The sequence below is a fragment of the Xiphias gladius genome, chromosome 8, assembly GCF_016859285.1.
Source record: "Xiphias gladius isolate SHS-SW01 ecotype Sanya breed wild chromosome 8, ASM1685928v1, whole genome shotgun sequence".
NCBI classification, from domain to species: Eukaryota; Metazoa; Chordata; class Actinopteri; order Istiophoriformes; family Xiphiidae; genus Xiphias; species Xiphias gladius.
In genome coordinates, this window is record NC_053407.1 from 3,018,857 (window position 1) to 3,046,762 (window position 27,906).

The 27,906-nt window shown below is 37.8% G+C and overlaps 1 protein-coding gene across 1 annotated transcript in view; it reads right to left on the bottom strand.

Moving 5' to 3' along the window:
* The window catches only part of LOC120792808 (c-Maf inducing protein), a 44,201-nt gene extending 16,537 nt beyond the window's left edge, over positions 1-27,664 (bottom strand). Inside the window, exons 1-4 of the mRNA XM_040132165.1 lie at positions 27,028-27,664; positions 4,923-5,048; positions 1,412-1,462; positions 422-583 (exon numbers count right to left, since the gene is read on the bottom strand). Coding sequence (XP_039988099.1) covers positions 422-583; positions 1,412-1,462; positions 4,923-5,048; positions 27,028-27,354 — 666 coding nt within the window. The 5' untranslated portion in view covers positions 27,355-27,664. The remainder of the gene's footprint in view (positions 1-421; positions 584-1,411; positions 1,463-4,922; positions 5,049-27,027) is intronic.
* Positions 27,665-27,906: the final 242 nt, after the last annotated feature.

The following is a 27,906-nucleotide window of genomic DNA, read 5'->3' on the forward strand; positions in this document are numbered from 1 at the left end:
ACATATATATATATATATATATATATATATATACATATATATATACATATATACATATATACATACATATACATACATATATACATACATATACATACATATACATACATATATATATACACATACATATACATACATATACATATACATATATATACATATACACATATATACATACATATACACATATATACATACATATACATATATATACATACATATACATATATATACATACATATACATATATATACATACATATACATATATACATATATATACATATACATATATATACATATATATAATATATAAAATAATAGGGAGGGTCAGATATGCATACGTCTGCATATGTGTGGATGTGTGTGCGTGTCTGTGTGAGTCTGTGAGAGTGCGTGTGTGTCTGTGTGTGTGTTGCTACCTCAGCCAGCAGGGTGGAGATGATGTGCAGTGGAGCCTGGTGAATAGACTCATCCTGCAGCGGTGAGGTCAGAGCCATGTCCACCAGTGCTCTGATCTCCTTCAGCACCACGTCCCAGCGACTTGGGTTGTTCAGGACCTTACGGTACTTGTAGATCTTTTTCTGCAGGAAACACAGTGCAGTACACCATGGTGACTACCTAGAAAGCATTTGGAATATCTTCTGTATCTGATGCCTGAATTGTTCTGGGAAACCAGCACTTTTTTATCATTAAGAAATATTTTTCAAAGGAAGTTTGTTCTTGTTTGTTCTTGTTTTGGGCCTCCTACATGTCATCATTTATCATATGCTTGTTGGAAAATTTTTATTCAACACGGTGCAGTGAAAACACAAACGGGAAATGTTTTTGAAGAGTCTGAGCTGTGTAAAGTACCTATCATGACACCTTCGTATATATGGGCAGTGCTTCCTATGTGACAGCTTTTCATTATTGCCTGAAAAACAATGTTGAGTATGGTGAAAATTAAACACAGAATTTTTTTTTTTTTTTTCACAGGAAGTAACTCTGAGCCCTATCTCTCTGAACCACTTCAGGCATACTTCTTTGCATTGCTTTATTTAGCTCAGTGAGCACAGCATGGCTCAGGTAATGACAGGTTTGGAAGTATGATCTTCCTAAAGGTCTGTAAAGTGTCACAAAATTGTGTGCCAGTCTGAAGATTTGTAACACAACAAAAATCTATTTTTGGTGTTTCAACATGATCATTCTGCAATAAACTTATGTGGGGTAATCTTTAGTCTGGAAAATAAGTAACACATGAAGCTGAAATGAAGTACAAAAACTCTCTCTCTCTCTGTCTGTGTATGTGTGTGTGTGTGTGTGTTCGTCTGTCCGTGGGGTGAGGGGGGTTAAAGGCCTCAGCATTATGCTTTGATGGGTCTGATGAAAAAAAACAACAAATAATAGTTATAGGCAAACTGTAACCTTACCTTCCACTGCAGGGAGTGAAACCACTGGTCTCTTAAGTAGCTGTTTGCAGCCTGCAGTAATGCAAACACACACACGCAGAGAGACACAAACAACTTGTTAACCTGGATTTCATGTAATAGAAACAGTTGCTCATTGTCACTTAGTCAGCTATATCCTGAAAGAGACAAAGAGTATTTTTGCATTTGTGTAAAAGGTTAAACATTCATCTCTGTAACAATGTAAGTCAACATTAAATTAAATGATTGTTGAACAGTCATTTATAAAGTGTTAGGGCTGAATACAGTATATTTTTCAACAAATAATCATTCTGCAAGACAGATTTGCAGACATTATAAGTGTGGTTTTGCCTCATGAATACAGCATCGTCCCTCTAACTACATCCAGTGACTCACAAACATTGTAATAACTTCAATTATAAATCAGTCCTACGAGTATCTGCTGTGAAGGTTTAACAATAGTAATTAATGAAAGAAAATGCGCAGTTACTTTTATAAACATTAAAGCTGCACTTATCAATATTTTATATTTTTATAACATCATCATCCTCATTATTAATTTTAATATTGTTATTATTACTATTAATTGGTGCTGCTATCATTGCTGCTGTTATTATTAATAACGCTATTACACCTATAAGTGTCACTTTTATATTATCATTATAACAACCAGTCTGACCGTGCTTGAATACAACAGTATACACAGCTGTTCCTGGTCTCTCTCTCTCTCTCTCTCTCTCTCTCTCTCTCTCTCTTCCCCTCCCCCCTTTCTCCTCTCTCCCCACTTTCTCTCCTCAGTTTCTCTCCTCTCAACTCAACCTGTCGAGGCAGATGGATGCCCACCATGAGTTATTTTTCTTTCCACTGTCCCCAGGTGCTTCTCATGGTGGGAACTGTTGAGTTTCTCTCTATAAAATTGTAAGGTCTTGACCTCACTCTGTAAAGCGCCTTGAGATAATGTTTATTATGATTTAGCGCTATATAATTAAAATTGTATTGAATTTGCAGGAGCAGCAGTCAGCTGTATTCAGTGAAAAAGTCCAATACACCCACTGTAAACTACCTGTCCAGCATCAAAAGGAGCACTGACAAAGTTAGCAACTAACTGATGGACTGAAAAACTCCAAATCAAAGCTACTGTTGCATCCTGATAGATGTGCAAACAATTATTTGCTAACTCATTCACCGCAACAACTTCATAAGATGAGCACGTCAGTGTTGTGTTCACAGGTTGTTATGTTGTCCCCTATCAAAAAAATAAAACTAAAAATATATGCTTTAAAGAAATATTATATTAAATGTTATATTAGTATTTTTATAATATAATATATATAACATTAAAGAATATATATACATAAATAAATATACATAAGCAAACATCCCCACAGATGTGGAGGATTTTGCTAAACTCATCACCTTTTCAAGCTGAGCGCCACCCAATTCACACCAGTGAGAAGAGCAGAGAAAAGACAAAAATCAGAGAAAATCTCTCATGTGAAACTACCAAAACTGTTATAACTTTGCCAGAAAAGTTAGTTCTTGTAGCAACCCATGGTTCCTAGTAAGAAGGTGAATGAGAAAATAGAAGTAAGCCTAAGTTTAAAGTAAACTTAGGCTTAAGTAAGAAGTTTACCTCCTCTTCTACTGCTATATTAATCTTATAACATGACAGATACATCCAGGGCCTTCACAATTCATTTTCAGCCAAGCCTGACACATCCTGGATGTGGCCGACCTGACCACATGGACATTTCATAATTGGCACCAAAACATAGAGCTATCAGGTTACCATTAACTGGCATCTATTGCTGAGCAGGTTTCTATTGTTTTCAGGCTTAGACACAAGAATATATTCATATCAAATCCCTTGGTGGCACAGCCTACTGGGAACCATCTCTGATGGACTGTGTAATACAGTTAACAGTGTGTGTTTTACTGGAGGCTGGCGTATTCTAAACTTATAATTATCATCGGCCAATCAGGTGTTTAAATGTTGATATTATAATATTTGATCTAAGAGACGCAACTTAAACAAGATGAGATTTACACAGTGGAGAGGCAAAATGCAAAAAATGGCTGAAATAATTAATTGATGTCATTAAAAAATTATCTTATGACTTCTTTGACACCTCAGATATAGTACATTGTAAACTGAAATGACACAACTGCACAGGGATGTTAAAAATGACCTTGGTCTTCAAAACAAAGAACCCGGACTAGAAATAATGTTGTCATTCCTCCCATTAAGGTCAGACCAGTCTAGGTGCAGTGTATTTAGAGTGGAAAATGGCACATGTTATAGTCATGTGCTATTGTGAAGGAGTTTAATTGTTTTTAGATAGTTTTCTTTCAAGAGACTGAAATTGTGTCAGGATATATTGAAACTGAGTCTCGTCATTCTAGTATGTAGTACAGTTTGTGTTGATGAGCAACTGGCTGCTATAGCCAAAACCAGTATATTGGCAGGTTGGGATTTCAGTGTTCAAACTTTTTGGGATTATCTAAACCTCTAACATCTTCAGTTTTCCATTACACATAAATATTTTTCTGATTTTCCATGGCCGGAAAACTACATCAGGTTCACCAGTTTTCCACAACTTGTGCAGGAACCCTAACTGATCTGGGCTTGTGGATATGAACCAGCAATGGTTTCTTTCAAAGCACCAAATGAATCCGTCCTGCAGTGGCCCAAACAGCTTGCAGCAGGCATAAGCAAACACAACTGAGAAGGTGGGTATACAGTGTTGACCCCCATCACCCATAATTGGTTGAACTGTGTATCAGAGGTAATTGGGCTAGTGGGTAACAGAACCAAATGTGCTCACTGAATGGCTCTGGTTAATGTGGAGATTAATTTTTCCCAGGAATTCAGGGCAGTCTCTCAGAGATCACTAGGTACATGGTGTAAGGTGTCAAGTACAGGATCTGTCCTGAGTTTAAAACAGCCACCAAACTAGACAGCCCAATCAAGCTTTTTGATGATGTAATATTATCATGGAAAAATAATTAACAACCAAATTCACCACAAATCTACTTGTGTAATCTAATCTCAATTCTACTTTTGTAAAAATACATCACAACAGGGAACATACAGACCAAAGTTCTCCACTCAATGTGTAACCCTTCATCAAAGGCAACTGATCAAATAGTTATCTGGTCAGTTATCTGGCAGTGCTCTACTTTGCCCTCAGACATTACATCTGCTTAAACAAGTGGGTTCAGAAGTTTTTGTGAGTAATTCACTTCCCAACATTTGCCAACATTTTGTTTGTGACCATCGCTATTGCAAAAAAAATAAGCTATTACTGTATGGACATTATAGCTACCTAGCTAGCCACCAAAAATATCAAGGTAGTTTTACGATTTGTTTTATTGTCACAAATTATTTTCAAGCCTGTGTTATCCCTACCCGTATTAACAGCTGACAGGATTTGTCCTAATATTTTCATGTAAAACAAACATTAAAATGATCTGATAAATTTATTTTTAATATGGCTGCAGGCTCATGTATTACCTGCAGCAGGACGGTGCCACCAGGGAAGCTCAGCTGGACACAGTACTTTGGAGCATTGTCCCATGAGAGGAGCTGCAGGTCTTCTATGGAACTGTACGACAATGACGTCTCCATGTAACCGGTAGGCTGAGAGAAGAGAGAAAGAAAGAGGATATTAGTCTGTAACTGTGGAACAGTAGAGTACATACTGTATATTTAAATACAGATGGAGGATAAAAAGGTATTTATTTTCACTGGCAGTCAGCTGGAAAGACAAAAAGAAACATATCCTGGGCTAGCCTGCCCTAAGTAAACACAAGGCCAAACAAAACCTCCAAATACACCAGATTTGCAAATGCTGTTATACAGTACACAAAGTTGACTTTATCAGCTGTGGTGACATTTTATGTTGTTCTAAGTGAATAGTCATTGAAACTGAAACAAAGTGGAAAATCAATTTAGCAAAAGCCATTAATGACACAATTACAAAAACATCACCTTGAAATGCACTGTTCATGTAGATCGAGTCAGCGCACACACACACACACACACACACACACACACACACACACACACACACACACACACACACACACACACACACACACACACACACACACAAAACCCAGTGTGGTGTGATAGTAGAGCTGTGATCCCACTCCAACCATTTTGAGAGCTGGATGCAGATGCAGCCGAGTTACAGGCCACAACCTGTTTGCTAGTCTCAAAATGATTACAGCAACGCTGACAAATTACCACAAGTTTCCGGACTCAGGAACAGGAGAGTCTTTAGAGAGAAAGAGGGGGGAGTAAAAAGAATCTAAACAGATAAAAATAACGAGGCGGAGTGAAAACCACAAGGAAACTGAGTCTGTATATCTTCTAACCCCCAGAAGTTTGAAGAGAAATGTTTAATGCCAAAGTGTGTCTATGATAATACATGTGTATGTCAGTAATGCTGAAATTGCAGTAAATGAATCACCAGTTGATTTCCCAGACATTAGCGTCACTGCATGACTTAGTACCAGTTATTGTTGATGGGAGACTAACTGTATGTCCACACAAATGGGCCCTGCAGACGTCATTTGCAGTGGATGTTGCTGCACTCTAGTTAGGCAGCAGTGCTTTCTGCCAGCTATCAACATTTTTTCTTTTACCTTCTGTTTTCTGAGGCCATTTTCATTTAGAAAACTTGAGATACTTGTTCAGAGGATGCTGCGCATGTTCTGGCTGACATTTTCTCTCTGTATCTCTGACTTTTTAAAGAGGAGAAAAGTAAAACTCTCTCAGTAACTGAAAGAATGTCGAAAGTTAAAGCTGGATATGGCCACAGTAATGTGGTTACAATTCTAGAACAAATTAAATTCTTTGTAAAAAGTATTTGAGAAAATCTTTGAGAGCTTCTAACACACTTGTGTTCCATGTTATAGGTGGATAAACATAAATTTTAAAGTGTGTTTCACTATTCACAGTCAAGTGTAACACCAAGTGACAGATACAGACAACAGCAGTGATAATAAAAGAAGTGTAACCACGTCAATATCCCTTCATGGAATCTCCAAGACAGCTCATTTGAAACAGAGTGAGTACACTAAGGATTGAAATATTTAAACTGTCGTGTTTGGGCCTGCAAACAAATATTTATTATGGGAATTGGGTTAGGAGACAGCAGGTTTTCCTCGGGAAAGTAAAAATGACAAATAAATAGAAAAAAGGGTACTGGATGATATGAAGTGAGAACTGAATAAAGTGTTGTTGCTGACTTGTTATGTTTTTTGAAGTGGCTGATTCAGAGTGAAACTGGGAAAGACTATTAAAGAGGAACCACAGCCAGCTGTACTCTGTCTGATTTAGCTTTTTTGAGTGTCACAAAGTAATATACATCCTTAATATTTAAGAAAGTTTCCCATTTCTACTCTTTATGAGTTATTACATATGTCCGCTTTTTAAAGCAATAGTCTGAGATGTTCGAAAATATGCTTAGTTTTTCTTGGAGAAAATGAATAAGTGTAAGTGTAAACAAATGAGCCTATTTCTCTCTTGAGAGTTAGATGAGAATTAGCTTAACTTAACATAAAGACTGCAAGCAGGGCCTGGCCTAGCCTGACTGTGCCCAAAGTCGAAAATATGCCTACCAGTACGTCTAAAGCTTAGTAATTCTCATCTAATTAGTTTCATCTGTACACAATCAGATATGTAAAATGACAAGATGTGGTTGCGTTTTGTTACTGCTGTAGCTATGTTTTGGGCACAAGTGGCTGGGTGCAGTAAAACAGTTTAAGTGAGACATGTAATGACATACAGTATGTTGGCCTGAGTCAGGGAGTTAAGGTTATTTAAAGGCTATGAGATGATCTGGTTAATTGGTGTGCTGTTGATTTGAGAGCTAAGTTATGTCTGTGTTTGTGTGTGCATTCAACAGGGTGGTATAGGAGAGAGGGAGCCTTTCATTATTAAAATTTTCCGCATTCATGTGGTTATATTTTTATTGTCTTTCCAGTGCCCTTTGTAACTGAAGGCCGCAGTCTCCTTGCTTGTAAGATTGACTAACAGCTTCTGAAACCCCGCTTTGGATAGCGGAACCAATTTTTTTTTTTTTTTAACTTTTTAAAACAGACAATCTGACAATCACACCCATTTTATGCAGCAACTGGCCAGGTGTGCAGAGGTGAGAGAGTAAGTAGGATTTGAATTTCTTTCTCAGGCATCTTTTTTCATTCTTCACACAATTACAACACCAAAAAAAAAAAAAAAAGTGCCATTATCTCCATCTGTACAATTCACTGTGTAAGGACTATAAAGAATTTTCAAGAGAGTTTTTGCATGTCTCTGGCTTTGTGTTGCTGTCTCTCTGCCACAACTCAGCAAGGAAGCAGTATGTGTGTAAGCACAAAGAAGGAATTTGTTACTAAAAAGACTGTATGTTCAATTGATTTATTTAACAAAGACTGTAAAAGCCTCATATTAGCTTCAGCTTAACTTCAGAATGCATCTTTACTATGGAGGACTGAACTTTGTCACCCATTATCTACAATGAAAAACACCTAAGTTGAATGCTTGAAGACTCTTCGTGTTTGCTGTAACCATGGATGGACAAACAACAATCACTGGATTACTTTTGATACTGAAGAAAAAGTCAAGATTATCAGGAGTGTTTACCACATATGATTTTCAATGACATTTATGAATGTTTATCCTAAGTAGACAGTGAAGATACTGATACCTGCCTATTGCAGCAGTGTGTATATCACATGTGTGTTCTTGCTGTTGACAAGAAGGGGGTGTTAGTCTGATGCCAAAAAAGGCATACTGAGGCATACTGTCCTGTTTAACTGAGGCCAATATTTTGAAAACTGAGATTCAAATATTGAATTCCTGTCAGACAGGAAAATCTTAAGATGGTTGATAATAATAAATATATAATAACTGATGATAATGATATTATTAATGTTTATGATGATTTGCACTTGTGGAGAATCTAAACAAAATGTCACATTAAAACTTATTTATACAAATGTAAATATACAATATCCATCACATCATAGGTCCAAATAATTACTATCATTATAATATGAATGAATTAGAACTGTCAAGCTATAGTCAGTGTCTCAGGAAAACAGGCCCCCACAGGCTGTTCTGGTATCACCAGTGTCTTCCTGCTTCTTCTTCTGCTACTTCCAGACAGATAAACAGCCCGTCTCTGGCCTCCTCCAGCACACACACAGTCATGGCTCCTCTCAACACAAACACATCTAAGTAGTTACATGGACGCAGCAGCGAACGCCTGCTTTTGCCATGGCGTCCCTCTGCAGTGTAGTTGAACAGACAGGTGGTTCTCTTCATTTGCATCCATCTCACTCTCCATAGAGCAAACAGGCAGCTCGCACTGATGCTCCTCCCCTCCCTCCCCCCGCTGAAGAACAAACATGCTATTCCTTTATTTACACCTCCCTTCATGGCCGATAGAGCGAACTGGCTCTTCTGTATCACCCCCCTCAACACAAGCATGCACATGCAAACGCGCATGCGCGCTGTTGTGACACTGCATGCATACAGGATTTTCATTACAGACAAAATCCATGGCAAATATTGGTTCTGGACGAGATGTCTCATTTCCTTGGAAGAGTAAACATCAACCCCTGTCTTTGTCTCTATCTGTCTGTCTTTCTGTCCGCGTGTACACTGCCAAATAGTGTTTTTTATCAAGTTTTAGCTCAAGTTGGATGCAAACGCCATACTAACAAGACAAACTGCAAAATAAAAAGGTGCTGAGGAGGGAGATAAATGGCATTACATTTTTGAACAGACAGAGACAAAGGAGAAGGGAGACAAACAGAAGGAACTTCAATTTTCTGATAACCAGCCGAGGTTACCATAGATACTCCATCCTGCACAAGAGCATACAGTGATTGCCTGCCTCACTATCTCTTAATCTCTTTCACTCTATTTCTTCCTCTTTCTTTCTTTCTTTCTTTCTTTCTTTCTTTCTTTCTTTCTTTCTACTTCTAATTTTCCTGCTCCCAGTCCTCTGCCCTTCTCTTGTTTCTCATTCTGTCTCTTTCTCTTCTGCTTTTCTTCATGGAAGAGGACTGGAGGATGCTACAGCTCCTCTCTCTTCTCCTCACTGCTGTGTTACCATAGAAACAAGAGGATGAAGATGTATGTTATGTTTTTTTTGTTGGTTTCCAGGGACACGCAGACAGGGAGCAATGATGGAAGAAAGAAGAGGAAAAACTTATAATACAACGTAAGCATGATCTTTGCACTGTATTTACAAAAATGTTCAATACACCAATGCTGATCATACCACATCACTGCAAGCAACAATGAGGGGACATTTTCCATGTAAGGACACATGAAACATGAACAACTCTGTCTCACTGTTATGAAAATTGTTGTGATTTCTTTCAGGGTTTCATCCTTAACTGATGGGAAAATACACAATTCGTAAAAAATTTCGAGGATACACAAATGTTACTGCAGTTTTTGTTCTTCACTGTATTCATGGACTATATCAGTATTATGTTGTATATCATTTACTATAAATTATGTTCACCATCACATATCATTGCAAACCATTTTTCAAAGTGCAACTTGCAGTCTGCAAGATATCAAACATGTATTTTTTGTCATTCCAAGTAGCCATTGGCTTCCATTAATTTCACTACAGTGAGCTGCGAATTAAGTAGTGTGGAAACAGTTATTGACTTGATCACTTAATTAACCGACATGAATATTAGTCTATTCAAGTTATTTTATCAAGCAGTAATGCTAGTTCCAGCTTCTCAAATGAGGATTTGCACCATTTTTCTGTTTAATTCAATTGAAAATGGAATATAAGGTAAACTTGCATTGAATAAGTCAAAAGTCATGTACAGTATATGCCATTAGTTAAAGATGAACTAATCAGTCATTTCCAAATGTACATAAATGTTTTGTTAGTGATTCGTTATCATTAACTAATGGCCTAATAATGATTGATTATTATTATAAAGTGTTACTGAATATAATTTGGTCAAAATAAGCAACATGATGAAAATGATGATGAAAATAATACATAAAATTTTATTTGCGGTGGATTACCAGTGCATGCAACACTGATATAGTAGTACTGTAACCCTCTGAATAGTGCTGAACATAATGTCGAAGAGTTAAAAGGATAAGACCGGTGATATTATATGTGCTGAATGCACCCAAAAACTATTACCATACTGCTGCACTGGGTGACATGTTCCTTCATTAACATGGACACACACAATATAGATTATTTTGACTCAATCCCAGATACACCATACCACTGTCAGAAATACTCACCATAACACATCCATCCCTGAAAATAGTCTGGAAAAAATGCACTCTTTCTTCCTTCTTGGTTAACATTTGTAAAAACTACAGTGCCCAGCTGTTTTAGAGAATTACTAAGCCTTTAAAAAAAAAAGTAACTATATATTTATGAAATTTGTAACAATTTACTGTACATCTTCAGTAAAAACCAGTGGGTTTCAGGCTGAGTGCTACAGACAGGGTAGTGTGCAAGTCAGAAGAAAAAAATAAATAACTTTTCAGTAAGAAAAATATGGAAAAAGGCCTGCATTCTCCTTTAACTTTCAGACATGGTGTGACTTTGGAAAGCCACAAGTGTCAGCCCATGTAAATGCTGAGTCACTCATCAACAACACTATCAGTTCCCTGATATGTTATGCTCACCGAGCGCTGCAGGGCAGGGAAAACACCAATAGCCATAGAGTGGAGGACAAAGAAAGAAGAAAGAGAAAAAAGGTGAAAGAGGAAGACTGAGGAGGGAAACAGGAGACTGAATCAGAATGAGCTAAAATGGATGCAACTATCAGGTGGTTAGCTCCTGCTACCTGGGTCACCTTTACACTGTAAAGGTCAAGCAGCTATTTTAAAAGGTCAGTCTACTACATACACACTTGGAACAATAGACACAATATTAGTATTACCAATGTTATGATGATGATATAGAATAGGGTTTACTATCTTTCATTTAATATTGAGAGAAGTTTAGATAGGACACCGAACTCAACTTGTAAATAGCCATTTTAAAAGTCCTCCCTTCCTTACATCCTTCTTTTGCACCTTTACTCCCTCCTTCCTTCTTTACTTTCTTCTCTTCCTTCCGTCTTCTCCTTATACTCTTCTACTAATTCTTTTTACCTCCTTTCTTTAGTTTACCTCATTTCTTCCATCCTTTTCTTTTGCTTATCTGCTCCACTCTTTCCTTCTCTCCTAACTCCTTCTTACCTTCTCCTCTGCCCTCTGTTTAATCATCTTCTATTTTTTTACTTTATTTTTCCATATTTCCTTCATCCTTCCATCCTCTTTTACTCATCTGTTCCCTCTTTCCTCTACCATCCTCCTCTTCCTTTTTTCTTTCCTGCCTTTACTCATCCTCTTTTCCTCCTGCACTCCTTTCCTTACCCTTCCTCCATCCACCCACCCCTCTCTGGTCCTTCTATTCCTTCTCTCTTCCTCCCTTCCTTCCATGCCTCTCCACCCTATCTTACCTGTCATTCTCCCACTCTGTTCTTTTACTCCACCGCTTCCTAATTTCCTCGACTTTTCCTTCCTGCCTTGTTTCCTCATCCTCTTTTACTTCTATTATCCCACTTTTTCCCTTCATTTCTTTTCACCTTTTTCCCCCTTTTCTTTTGCTTCTCAGCTTGCTCTCTCCTTTTCTCCTCCCGTTCTCCTCTCTTCCTCTTAGTCTCATGTTTATGTTTAATATCATAATAAAAATTATGAGTCATATTCTAAACAAAACTCTTGCTATGAAAGAACAGAAAGGTCACATAACACAACATCTGCATAAGCACCTGTGTAATAAACAAGTATGTAATAAAGCAGATGTTATATATGTAACCATACCAAGACAGAGACAGTGCAGACACTGAATGAAGTTTGGTTCACATGAAACTCTCATGGTCTTTTGCAGCCACTGTCTTTGCTTGCATCACACAGCGTGACAACCACAACCCTCCTGCTGAAGACAGATAGTGAGTGGATAAGAGGACATTTGAGTGCACATTTCTTCCTGTTCCCGTCATCAAGCAAACATTATCATTTCACATCCTGTGTTCCCCCGGTTTCATATTTACCAATAATCACACAACAGTAGCTCCAAAACAAAAACACATTCAACAGTGACCCAGATTTGAAGGGTGACAGAGGTGATGTGATAGCTCAGTTTGTTCGAAGAACCTCACTGTGACCAACAGATTGATCACACAATAACATAAACATGTCATATGCTCTGTTTGGGGATTAATCACAACATGAAACTCGTGCGAAGCTGCTTAACTTGTGTGTGACGTCGTCGGGCATAAAAAGTCACTTCCCTGAATGATAAGCCGTTCTACTTCTCCAATTGCTAAGGAACAACCAAATTGCTGCTTGTAAACTTGAAGGACAAAAACACACTGCTGACCTGCAGTATACTATCAACAAGTAATGCAGGCCAACACAGAAGAGATAATAGAGAGCATTTTTATTGAGATAGCTGTTTACTGATGGTGCTTTGTGGTTTGACACTGCTATTTTCTGTGAAAACACCATTCCAAGGAACTTTTCAACCCCAAAATTAAAGTGTTTAACTCTTGACTAAAATCAATTAATAAATTAATAACAACTCCTACAAATTACCGCAATGTCTCTTATCAAGATGTAACACTACATGACTGCTGGAGGAACAAGACAGTGCATCATCTGTCAAAAATGGTGGAGGCAGTGTTATAGCATTTATTGAAGATGTGACTGATGACAGAAGTAGCAGGATGAATTATGAAGTGTATAGGGCTACTATCTGCTCAAAAAACTGATAGGACAGTGCTTCACAGTACAGATGGATAATGACCCAAAACATACTGAGAAAGCAAAACAAGAGCTTCTCAAGGCAAAGAAATTGAATATTCCTTAATGGCCAAGCCAGTCACCTGACCTCAAGCCAATAGAGCATGCTTTTCACTTACTTAAGACAAAACTGAAGGCAGAAAAACCCACAAAAAAGCGTTAACTGAAGGCAGCTGCACTAAAGCCTGGCAAAGTATCTCAAGCGGGGAAACTCAGCATTTAGTGATGTCCATGGGTTCCACACTTCATGCAGCCATTGATTGCAAAGTATTTTCATCCAACTATTAAAAATAATCCTTATCTTTATAAATATGTTGGTTTGTCCAATTACATTTGAGCCTCTTAAAATGGAGGGACTACGTATAATAATAGCTGCAATTTCTAAACTGTTAATGCAATATTTTTGTTAAGCCCCTTGAGATAAGGCTGAAATTCTACACTTCAATCACATCTTGATGACTTCACTTCAAATCCATTGTAGTGATGTACAGAGGCAAAATTACAAACATTCTGTCACTGTCCAAATACTTATGTACCTACTTGTATATCTTTTCAGTAAATATGAAACGTTTATGATACACATTACCAAAAAAAACTGCAATACATATGACATATTAATCATATGGTGACCCTGAGGGTCTGGGGCCCTTGGCCAAAAATGAAGAAAAAAAAGAAATGCAAAGACATAATTTTAGGCTCTTTTATCTTGTGATGGGCATTTGACATGATTTTTGAAGATTAAATGACTATTAAATCAATAACCTACCACTGATGATTGAAAAAATTATTCACGTGAATAATTTTTTTACAAATATTTGCTGCATACAAACGCAGCAAATCGCAAGTACAACAATACTACACCGATGAGCCAAAACATTTAAAATCGGTAAGTGGTTTTAATGTTGTGGCTAATCGGTGAATGAAACCTTTGTAGTGCAATGCCATAAATACAATCAGTCTAGCAACAAGTTTTAAAAAAGAGCGATAAAAAAATATATCTGAACAAATTCTGGAAAGCTGTTTGCTTTAGAATTTTGGATACAATAGTTTTGTCATCCTCTTGGTTATCGTTACTAACAGCAAGGGGAATGTGATCAATACATGTCTTGATAAATTAACTGTAAAAAGGCCATTGATTAAAAAAAAAATTCTTGGAATGGTTACAAGGGAGTGAATACTTAGCAACTGTACAGAATGACATCAACAAGTACAAACAGAAACAATAAAATGGCAACAACCAACACAATAAAAACAGCCCAAAATGGCACTGGCGAAAAACAGAAACAACTACAACTAAAAGCAACCAAACAGTGACTGCCACAACAAAAATCTCAACAAAATACAAAAAACACATCAACGACAAACCAGCAAAAAGAAAAATTAAACCAGTGACAACAAAACCAACAACACAATAATAATGGGTGTAGAAGGAGTAACATCAGCTTCTGGCAGCTCAGCCTACCAGTAAGACAGTGAAAGGGAGTGTAGCAGCTGGGAAATTGTAAGTAGTTCCACACTTCAATCCAAATGTAACATTAACCTAAATAAAACTATAAATCAAATTGTGATGAACCTGGTATGTGCAGTTCTGATTAACAAGGAAGGTTACAGTGGAGAATAGGCATCTAAATTGTACTGCTATGAGCCGTGGTTATTCCCTGTAGCAGCAGGCCAACATTTAGTATTGTGACACATGGCAGATCTGCCCAAACACAGATACATCAGATAGTGAATCAGTGGAGTGAACATATCTACACGTCCCTCTACTGTTCAGTTATTTAAATGAGCCTCCAAACAGCAGGACTTAGAGAGCAAATTGTCTACCGCAGCTCTCGTTCTCAATATATAAGAACAATATGTATAATCCCAAAGTGGTTCATGCTTTAATATTCCAAAGCCACACAGTGAGTCTTCACCTGCAACATCTACCAGATGTTAAAAATAACTTGTCAGACCAAGAGGTTGAAGTTCAGAGATAATGAGAAGTAACTCTAAAACTGTTTGGCACTGGTCTGCTTATGCACATCATTTCATTCATACAGACTGAAAATGGTAATTTTGCATCTGAACAGTTTAACCTATGTTTGACTGAGGAATCCAGGGGCTCTCATGTTTGCCTTCCATCTTCAAATTTTAATATAACAAAAGCTGAACAGATAAATACCTTTGTTGCGTAAGATACAGCTTAATGCCATCTTAAGAGTTTGGCTTACAAGAATAGAAACTTTAAGGGTGTATATTTTCTAAATTAAGGTCTGATTTTGCCAGTCTGACATTTAGAGGGTGGCTGCTGTAGGCCATAGTTTCACTTCTCATTGTGGTCTGGCAAGGCCACAGATGAATGAAATCTTAAGACGTCATATCAAGTAGGCTGGATAGTACAGTATTGCCAGTTCTCTTTTTCAATCAGAAACCAAAACCTGATTGGTCAAACTATTTTTAAATTTCCTAAAAAAAAACATGACTACTGGCAACAAATTGGGTGTAAGATCATCATCTAAACACCTCCCAGAGCTATCTGATTGGTCCAGTATGTAAAGCTTAACATTTGTACAGTAAACAGGGTCTGCTGAAGTCAGTACCAGTGACTAATTTTGAAACCTCCACCAAAGGTAATGACAGACTGTTTTAAAGGCAGCCAATGAGAGGAGACCAATGTTGACTTCATCTGTTAGTTTTAATGTGTCACATATCATAAACTGAGGGTTCAAATAATCTAGTTCTGGTTCCCACATGACGCCACAGGCTGAATATCATTTAACCTTTCCCTGACTATCTTTCATATCATCACCCTCTCATTACTAACTTGACTTTTCCTCCACCCTGCTTTTTCTGTTTCTTTTTAAAATTTTCTACACACATAATTTCCTGCCTTTGACAACACCCACTTGGTTAATGAGGTATTCTGTGGAATCACAAAAAAGCTTCAAACACAACTTGATCTCTGATCCCGGTCTAAATGTCCAATGTTTCATTATCTTTATCCGTTTCAGTCAGTATACATGCTTGTTCTCATCTTTGAAGCTTTTCTTACTTTGTTGTTGACTGTAGTCCAAAACCACACTAAGAAATAAAGTTGCTTGTAATGGAAATGTAGTTTTTCCGGACTTTATATGACTTCTTGTTAGCCATGCAAAAGGGTCCATAGCTACTGTTGAGGATAAAAAACAACAATTGTAATACATTGCAATATATTTAATGTATTTTTCAATGTATTTTGTACTTTTAGGTTTATTCTGTGCTTTGTCTTGCTCTAATTAGAACTCAGTTTCTTATTTTAACTTCTTTATTTTTTCTTCTTCTGTATTTACTTTGTCGCCCAAGCTATTACGTTAGCAAAGACATAGAAATACACAGATTAAGCTCCAAGGGAGGCCTAATTCATGATAGGTTTTTAATACAAATTAAAAAGGTTTGTTAATCAAAGGAATAGTTTGAGATTACTTTCTTATGATTCAATTGACAAGATCTATACCACTAACATGTTTGTCTTTTAAATATTAAACTAGAACCATCAGGCTATATATTTCTCACAAATACCTGTGATTTTTTTTTTTTTTTTTTTTTGCAATATTCTTGTCAAAATGTAATTATCTTTACTTAGAAATGTTCTTAGTCCTACAAGTATTCTTTCATCACGACATTTTTTCCTTTTTAAGATGTGCTTTATGGAATTCTGCAGAACAAGACCTATGCACTTCAGCCGGATGAGTTTTATCAAAATACTGAGAAAGAGTGGCCTGATGCTTGATTACGAACAGGTGCACCAAACAGAGGGCGTATCCAGGCACACAGAGACATTCGCTCAATCAACCAAGGACTGGACAGTGACATTATTAATGATATTCTGTCATAGATAAGAGACAGATTCAAAGACCATGTGAAGCTTCCGTTCCTTTCTCTTCTCGGCCCACAGCTGTCCGGTCCCTACAGTCACACTTTCCCTAACAGTGGCCTTCACAAGTGTGAGAACCATGGGACTCTCTTTGATCTACTTTAGCTCAAAACAGAATTGATTCTGATGTACTCTACGTCAGATTTTGAAGGAAAAATCCCGTCTGACATCAAACTCTGCCTGAACTAGAAGGAACTTCACCTAAGCATGAAACAACTCTACAGACTCAACTGTCTAGGTGTCCGTGTCACGTAAGTAAATTCCTTTGTCACATTTTCCATGCTGAACTGCATCAAAACTTACAAGGCAGACAAGACTGTCAGCACTGGTGCAGATATCCATTGAAAAAGACATGCTTTTGGATTTAAAAGCCATGATCGCCTGTATGAAGGAAGAAGAATGAAGAATGGAGCAGGAAGGATGTTTCGAACTATTTCTTGGCTGGTTGCAGTGACTTCCTTTTTCAGCCCAAGAAATAGTTCCAGCATATAACTTCCTATACAATGACAACTTCTCAATTTTTCACTTCAGTTTTTGTACGAATTAAACAAACAAGATATAACACGTTAATTAGTGAGATTTAGAGGTAGGTACGTTGGTAGGTGTATTTTTAGAATCTGGACAGAGCCAGGCTATTCGTTTGCATAGGTTCACATTTAACAGACAGCTATGTTATCTCCCTGAGTCCAAAGTTAACAAGCAGCCATCACAAGTGTATAGTAACATTAGCAAACATATAGTACCTGGTAGCATACTATATATAATATGCAAAGAAGAGATGCCAATATAACGTGAACATTTAATTTATGCCAGTGTATGTTATCTTGCTACCATAATGCAAAACAGCTGTGCATAAATCACTAAATCATGCAAACTAGTAGCGAAAGTGCCACGTTGGGACATCCGTGAAACTTAAAATGCAAAGAAGATCATGGACAGGGTGTTCCTGCACTTTCAATTAATAAGTAAATAAATCTGATAGACAGTTATAATATCAAGCAAGTTCAATTTTCATGTGCTTCAGCCTGGCATTCCTTCCAGCTGATGCCATCGAGATCCTCACTAAAAAAAAATTTAAAAAAAAATCAGAAAGTAATGTTACCCCACTGCCCCGCCCCCACACTCAACATATCCTTTTTTCCTCTTTCGCTACACCGGATCTTAGGGTTACCTCACCTGCCAAATCCCACTTTAACCCCTGATTATGGGAGATGTAAATTATAACTAAGGTATGAAAACTTGAAATTCAACTTTCCATGCACAAGAGATGAGTTTTCATGGTGCCCAGCTATAGAAGATTGCTGTGTGTGTGTGACTTCCCACTGCCCTGGCCAAATACCGCTTTTTCCAGCATGGTTAAGAACAATCCCCTGTTTCCCTGAAAGACATGACTAAAAACAGTCACAAATACAGAATGACCGCTGCAAGGGCAGCAGTCTCAATTCCCTTGAATGTAAGGAGCTTTCTTAACTGTTATCCATCACTCACAGATGCACATAACAAGGCAGATTTGGGAGAATAAGTTCAATTCTAATCTATTCTATATATCATAAATCAATATGGCAGAGCGCTATCATTCCCGACTAGAACTCTAATCTTTGCCTAATAGCTGCATTGTTTAAACAAAACTGGGAGGATCTACTAGTATTTGAATATGAACATGAACTGCAGCCCGTCCTGAAGGCTTGTTGTTTCTCTTCCATTTATTTTGCATTAAAACTATACCACCAAAGTCTGGCAGCCCAGTTATCTTGTGGTGCTTCTGTTTTGACGAGCAGAGTGACCTGCCGTGTGATCGGCTGATCTGGATGTATACTTTGTTGAAGCAGAACCAGAGCATGTGAATAAAGTACACAATGACACACACTCTCTTAATTGTTCTGAGGAGCTTTCTCCTACAGAAGTCCTGTTCTACCATCTCCATCCACACTTTACAGATTCCACAAAACAAACTCTAGTTTCATTTTCAAGCACAGTCAACCAATATTTTAGGATATAGTCTTGCAGTTCAAGAGTGAAGGTTTAATTTCATACATTTCTGGATACTATAAAGTATACTATTTGCACCTGTGAATCATAATATAGCCTTTTTTAAATTTGACATATTATGATTATAGGGTACGTTTGTGCCTTGCAAACCCCATAACCAATCAAATTGTTCTGTTCAGTCCTAGTTGAGAGATTGCAGAGATCAGGTCTACGGCCATAGTTTGGGCTGAAACCTTCTCAAAGAGAACAAGGTTGTATGACACACTATCCAACCACATCAGGATGCCTATTTGTATATACTTTCTATAGGCTACTTTTTTTTCTTTTCATAGAAGTGGGAGAGTTATGATAGCAGGGCTGTAACACTATACATGCCACACAAATTCAAAAGTGGCAGGCTGTTAGCACAGAGTAGTTAAAGTGAGACTTCTGAAAAAATAATTAACACATTTTTCCTGTAACAAATGAAAAGTTAAATTCATAAATAGTAAAACACACCGTTGCTCGGTTCAATACACTCAGGTGCTACAGCCTTACTTGGTCTGGTGTGATCAGTAGCTTATGGTGGCTAATGATAGCTAATGTTAGCAAACTCTACATGGACATTGCTGTGTAACTGATATTATTCAGCAGGTCTGTCTGCTTTACTCTCCACTTGTGGTACTGTTACTTTATGTTTTAGATTTTATCATTTCACTATAAATTTCACTCTTGGCCACTGTGTCCATGTGTTCGACAAACATTTTGCAGTATGTGATGTTGAAGCCAGCGACCACTAATATCAGTTTTATCTCCACTTTGTTTAAAGCTCCTTTGTGCAGTGAAGTGTAAGACAACTTTGTCGTGGGAATAAAAAATAAATAAATAAATAAATTAAAAAAAAAAAAAAAAAAAAAAAAAAAAACACTGGTTGGTCACTCCCATACACTGTAATGTTGAAACTGTCACCTCCTCCGCGTCAAGCAACATTTTTTGAGTCTTGTTGGGCGGTGCCAATATGTATATATATATAGACTTTGATTGAAGTGCAACTGTTAACACATAAGTCTTATGCCCTGTTCACAAATACAGACTCAAGATGCAAGTCATTGTAAATTGAACCTATATATATATATTATATATATATATATATATTATATATTATATTATATTATATATATATATATATATATATATAGGTTCAATTTACAATGACTTGCATCTTGAGTCTGTATTTGTGAACAGGGCATAAGACTTATGTGTTAACAGTTGCACTTCAATCAAAGTCCAACTTGTTCACCCTAATACCCATGTTCATGGTTAATGTATGTTTCAGTACCTGAGGTTCACTGGGTTTCTCAAGAAAATTAATGAGTATTTGAGAGATAGGCAACACAATACAGTGGTCTTTACATGTGCAGACACAAAATTTGTACATAATGATGTATAGAGTACAAGGTAGAAAACCAATAGAAACTTTACAGACACCTTTGAAATTTTATGTCGGTGCTAAACTGGTGAAAAATGCATATAAGATGCGCTGTTGTATGCAATTTTATTTTTCTTTATTCTACGCTCTTAAACCTTACTCCTACGCAAAATCCATAATAATTTAAATAGAATGAAATGTATTTGGCTCTGTGTTATCATTTCATCTACACTAGTGTTTTCTACCACAGAATATGGATCATTCCCCCCAAAAATGTTGGTCTGTCTTTGACTTCATGACACTTTATACTCTGTTAACGACACATCAGGCTTAAATACAACAGTAAACCACTAGGTGTTCACAGTGTACAGGTGTTGTCTCAAATGGGCTGTACATGCCTAATAAAAGAAATGCTAGGGGTTTTCTATTGTTTTGGCATAAACTGAGAAAGGAACTAAAAATGCTCATATAGATGGATATTTGCAACACTGCAGGCATGGAAAAAAGGAGAGAAAGTCAGTGCCTTCCTATAACCCACTGTGAGTTTACACACACACACACACACACACACACACACACACACACACACACACACACACACACACACACACACACACACACACACACACACACACACACACACATCTGTACATCTCAGACATGTCATATTTAGGACCTATGAAGCCAAAAGAATTTACTTACAGTAATTGAGGGCAGCAAAATAAGATTTGTAAGGTAAAACCAGTATACGTATAAGATTACAATTGCTCTCCTACTGCAGATCATTTTATTGCCAAATAAAATGTTAGATATGTCTAACCTTTAAGGTCGTTCATTATTCTTTGATTATTCCCAAAAGATCTTCAGTGAAAGCAAAAATGACACAGGAGGATCAAAAGAACCCTAACTAAAAAAGTACCATCATTAAAATAAATTGGTGCTGTGGCCTAGAACAGAACCCAACCACGCTTCTTACGTAATCATTAGACTGTTCAGACCCCATATGTGACCAGAAGACACTCAAGCCTCTCTGATTGATTTTTAAAAGGCTCCCGTCTCTCGCCTTGTTTCCTATAATGAGCCCCTAATGCTCACTGCGCAGTCAGATTCCTTGCATCTCAGGTCTTTTGTGAGTGAGGTGCAACACAGGAAGTGCTTGCTTGCACTAGCAGCCTTGTTACGCAAATATGATGTAGGTTACGTTTCTGACTAGAGTTGTGGCAGGCAGGTCTGTCAAAGGAAAAAAAGTGAGTCACAACTCTCTCCTGTTGCCAGTGACTATTCGTACATGTACATAAAGAAAAAAAATGCTCATTTATGGTGAATGAAGCAGCATGCATTCACATATAAATTCCTCCCTAAATGAGTGAAACTCAAAGAAATTAACAGCTAAATTTAATACTGACACAATTCAATTTTCAAAATAATTTTGCAGGATTTAAGTTTTTCTAATGAACATTGCTTTTACTTAAATGGGATTAATGTGATTTTTGTTATTGGAACTAATGAAACCCTCTTGGCAGCAATGTACAGTTTCACAAAGCTTTTTTCTCAGAATCATCTCAATTATTTGCTGAGCGTGGGGATGCTAGAGACACAGAGTCAATGCTCTTTGCCTCCTTGTTGGAAGGAGTCTCTCTGTAAGAGCAGAGCAAATGGGTCAGCATTGTTCTTCTGCCCACATAACTGCTCTGTTCATCACCGAGCACAAAAAACTCCACTCAGGAAATGCAAATTCATGCTTCACCCAGAATAAAACCCTCTTCCTCATATTTAAGCCTTTTACAAAGCAAAGAATGAGTGATATCTTAGGAGAGCTAACTTACACATGATCGTGACACATATACTGGGTGTCACCATTCACACACACACACACACACAGGTCAAGAGAATTTCTGGATAAAAATTCAAAACAAAAGACTTAGCACTAATTTCTACCACTAGGATCTATACAGATTCAGTTTCCTGCCATAAATTCAATGCAGTCTAAGGGTCACTGAAGGATAACTTATGCTAAATTACACCAGTTTGATTAGTTTTCATATTTTCTAATATGTTAACAAAATGTGCAATAATGTAGGCATTTAAATGATGGCTTAAAAGCATTGAGGTAAACTGTTACTTTTCAGAACAACATTTCCATTGGTCTGAGGGTTTTTACAGGATAATTTATGAGATATCAGCTTGTCCCTGGTTCAGTGGCTGTTGCATTTGGCTCTTTGAAGAAAGAACAATAAAGCACCTACAATAAGCATGTGAGACCCTTGGCAAGATACCGCTTGAGGAGGACTATATAGCATGAGGCAACAAAAATTCAATTTATAGAATGTCTTGACGGTAGGCTTTTCGTGTACACAGTAGTTTGAAATAAAATCTAAATTCAAGGTCAATTTGCTAGCTTCTTCTGGAACTTTGAACCAACAACATTCAGTGGAAAGAGTTAGTGAGTGGACCTTAAGTTAAGATTTTTTTTTTTTTTTTCGGTCAAACTACTGTTTTCATGGTAAAGAAATACCTTTCATACTCAAGTACACCTGAATTACCATACAAAAATGTCGATATTGGACAAAAAGTTGTTTTTTGTTGTTTTTTTTTAAATGTCTTATGCCAATGTTTGTGCATTCTGTGCATGTTAAGCTTGGTTAAGGTTAAGGCATTGTTAGGGTTAGACAACTGACTTCAAGACTACAAGACTTCATTAAGGTTAGGGAAAGACTGTGATTGCATTTAATAAAAAGGCAAATCAATTTCAGATCTATCACGGGATATAAATTCCTATCTCCTGCATAAAGGTCTGATGTGCTACACCCCAGGATGTCTTTACTATACTACTTTCTGCTTACTGAATGGTAGCATTGGACCTAAATTTGGATGTGCAGAATTGTCTAATACAGTATTGACATAGTTCTGGGGAAAACTGTGCTGGACATCAAGTGATAAGACTAAATGACTACATTTTTGACACAATAATTTGCTACATTTTCATATAAATAAATGTTTACACCCAGTGGCCACTATAATAGGCACACTTGTGCACTGTATTTCAAGATGTGTTTCTGATATTCTTCCCCATCATTCATGTAAATGGGGTGAACATAAAACCTCTCACTACTATTCAGTCCAGAACACCACCACCACTAACTACAACCTGATTAATTAACACCTCTATTACAGGATAAACAAAACTGAACATTATTAGCGTCATAAAGGTAGAACTTATGGCAGAGCTGATTTGTTGAATTGCATTGGGCTGTACAGGTGCACCAAATAAAGTACCCACTAAATGCACTGGATTATTTTTTCTACTAATGGCACACAAAAGGGATTCAACTTAGATCCAGTTCATGAAAGCTTTTACATTAGTTACTTGTAATACTTGGTGTCTAGTAGCCATTTCAAGTCTGTTTAGAGTAAATTGATGAGATAATTAGTGTGAAAATAAGTTTAAACAAATAAATTCCCTGACCCCTGGGAAGTGGCAATACAAAAAGACTACAACAGTTAAAGTTTAGGGCCAAGAATGAAAGACACCTTCCATGAATTCTGTTTTAAGAGATGTAGAAATAAGTTTTTCCTAATTCCTGCTCCCACAGAGATGGTTTCCTAGTTGTCGTTGAGGGCTGCTGTTGACTGGCCGAACTTTGAAGGCTGAGCCCATTTCTTACTAACCACAATCATTAAAGAATCACAGATGCTTGGTGGAGCTCACAGCACACTGAAAGGATACACTTACACTGCAATTTTTTGACTTTTTTTGGTGTTTCTTCATCACATTTGGAGGAACATTTGGAATATGACAGTCTTGCGAACCTGTTAGGACCTTTATGATCTTAAAATTTCAAAGTGAGGGGCCCCTCAAATTTAGCTTGTGAACATTAAATGTTAACATTTAGGCATTCCCATCTCTAGTGTCTCATACTAACACTTTACTAATTCCAATAATCTCTATTCATCAGTCCTAACCAGAACATTTAGTTAGCAAACAGAGCAAGTGATATTTTCTTGCCTGAAATGCAATGAAATGCTTCAACTCTATAGTTGCAAAGTTTTACAAACTTGCTCTGACATCAAGCTGTTTTCATTGGTCAAAATCCACATTACACAGTCAGTCCAAACTTTCCTGCCTGAAAACTCCTCAAGAGAATCAGGAGACTGACATGTAAAGCTTCTTGTATCACAATGACACAAAGGCATACACTGGGCCCATTTATTGTGCCTTCTTCCTTTTAACTGGCTCTCTTGTTGGACACTAGATAAACGTTTGGTGTATAATCAAGTGGGAACAATGAAGCTATCACTCAACACTGTTCATGCTAAAATGTTTGCACGCAGCCCACTTATTTAGCCTAAAATAGTATCCTATTAGTAATAAAGCTAATCAGTAGTAGCAGCCTTGCAGTATGCTTTAATTAACTGGTCAGACAACATACAATTGATCAGAAGGAATGGTGACGCCAAAAAGCCAGCAGTAAAACTGAGCTTGTAATGTATGTTAACAAACAGAAACTACAGGCAAGGAAACAGCCATCGGGCAGCTTTATCATGAGATGTGTATGCTAACAAACTTACATGAAAACACCAGAGCCTATGACCTACTGGGGTTTATATATGAATTAGGTTCTTAACATGCAACCTGTCCAGTGGGAGAATCAAAAAACAACTTTTGTTCTTTTAAAGTAAACAGTGTAGATTCATGAAGCAGTAGTGTTTAAACCGTTATTTGGTCATCCGGAGGAAGCAACAATGACATGAATGCTTCATGATCAAGTGTTATCTACCCAAGCATGTTTCATAGAGTCATTGAGTCACAATACAAATCCCTTCAGTGTGTCCTTGAATGATATCATCATATTACACCCACAACAAGCTAGTGTAAAGAAACATGTAGTGATGTTTACAATTAATTCAGTTGACATTATTGTAATTTATAGTGCACTCAAAAGGCATAAAGCCCCTGTAAACAAGCAGGTAAACTGAGTTCAGGTGGGTTTACCCTTCACTGTATCCCCAAGTCTTTTCAGCAATAAAAACAGTCTCGAAGACATTGCACACTGCAGTAAGCAATTCAGCACACTCCTCTAGTTTGTGTGTAATAGGCAGACATCCAAAAAGCCTCTAACAAGGTGTGTTGATAAAACAATGGGCCTGGCTTTGTGGCAAATGTCAAACGTGTTGATGATAACAGAAGGGGAGAAAAAGGCTTTTATTATTTTGGCATGATTCTGCTGAATTAATAACAATTACAATCGATTACCACAGACATGTACACTGATCAGCCACAACATTAACAACATTAAAGCCAGTTACTGGTTTTAATGTTTTGGCTGAATGATGTGTAAGTTACCAGATTCAATGTTTTGGCTGAATCATTCAGCCAAAACATTAAAACCGGTAATGGGCTTTGGCTGATCAGTGTATCCTGTTGTGGATAATTACACAGTGTCTATATCCAGGCTGGAAAAATATACAGTAAATGTGTAAAAGTTATAGTGTAGAAAAGAATGATCATATTGTATGTTAAGGGAAAAAATAAATCCTGATTTCCTGAAAATATATATTTTTCAGTTTTGCTACTGTTTGGATTGCCAATAAAGGTGATAGTGACTCCTCCTTAATCACCTCCATAAATGATATTAATGATGACATATAGGTCTGTTGGCACAGCTGATCAAGAGGACCTCAATTGCCACATCAGCAACAGAGTAAATATCCTTTATGTATTCACACCACCAAAGCTAAACTGGCCTGAAAGATTATTAGAATAACAATGATACCAATATTACTGAAGATGGCACATTATCAGAGAAATCTCTCTTTCCATTCTGCACCCCTTCTGTTTGACAGATAGGAAGCAACACATAAACACCAGATTGTTGTGGGGATGCAGGCGGCTGGAGTAGGCATTCTCAGCTGGTTTCATGTCACACACCTAACTGGCCCCTTGATGGGTTTTATACTCAAGGACTAACAAAAGAAGAGGTTTGTTGATCATAATTTAGTTTTAGCATTTAAAACATAAACTCCTGAACCAATTAATGATCCATAAGAGACACACACACTTCAGGGACCTCGTGCATCCTCTGTGCCCGACTGAGCGAATCAGAAGGCTATAGGTCACAGGTACGTCACGATGTATTGCAAAAGAAAGTGATGAGTAGGTGGAGGGGTGGAAGGCCACGGCAACAATGTTGCCAATATTATCAGCAGAACGGGCTATGAAATCTGTGACACGCTGCCTTCTTGTAAACTGCGTCAACAACAGACTGTGCGTAATCTCGGTACGCGTCTGCTGCGTCCAGACAAGAAAAGACAAACACCAATGCTGCCTGTGGAATGTGAAACGCAGCATTATATAGTCTCTCTCTTTCACACACACACACACACACACACACACACACACACACACACACACACACACACACACACACACACACACACACACACGAGGCTAGAAAGCAACTCACGGTGGCCGAGGTCAGGCTGCTGTCTGTGAGCGTGAGGTGGTGCGGCTCCCACCTCCGCAGAAACTTGGAGGTGAGGATCTTGCTGAGGAAGGTGCGGGGGTGCTTTACCACGCACACCTGGATGTCCCCCTCGTGGAGCAGCTTGTATCGCATCCCACTGCTGCTGCAGTGGTGCAGGGACCTCTTGCACGGCCCTGCGCCCAGCTTGGTGTTATTATTGCCCTCCGACATCTCTCCCAGCAGAGGCTTGTTCTCCTCGCACTGATAAAACTGGTTGTTGTGCAGCTCGTTTCCACCACCGCCGCCGCTGCCGCTGTTGAAATCCATAGTTCAGTAATCCAACAGTTTATTGTTTCCAAACGTTAGTTTCAGAGACGGGAGAGTGCGATGCAAGAATCCTACATGTATTTAAAGAATAGAAATGGATAAGGTCTTTCGGATCGAGCTGTAGGGGGGAACCTACCTACCAACCGCTATAACACGACTTCAGTTACTGTAGACAAGGCCAAGACAGGCGCAGAAATGCCACCAAACAGTGTTTTATGGCAGGATATCCAGACGGGGTGAGGTTTTTATGACAAATTGCAAATAATCCACCATTTTCCTACCCGCACAATGCCCCATGAATTGTCTACACGGTGCGCGTCTCGCCCCCCACCCCCACCCCCCCACCAGCACCACCATCGAGCTATTCAATATGTTAGGGCCATGGCCTTATCCATTTCGTCCGCCCCGATACCAAACAGAATAATCCACAGCGAGGAACGCATGGGAATAAAGGAGAAAACAGGCGAAATATCCAATGGCGGCGGCCCTAGGCTCCTCCGTGGGGTTCTGTGGTCTTTATAAGCTCACTGGCACGGTTTCCTTTTATTCAGT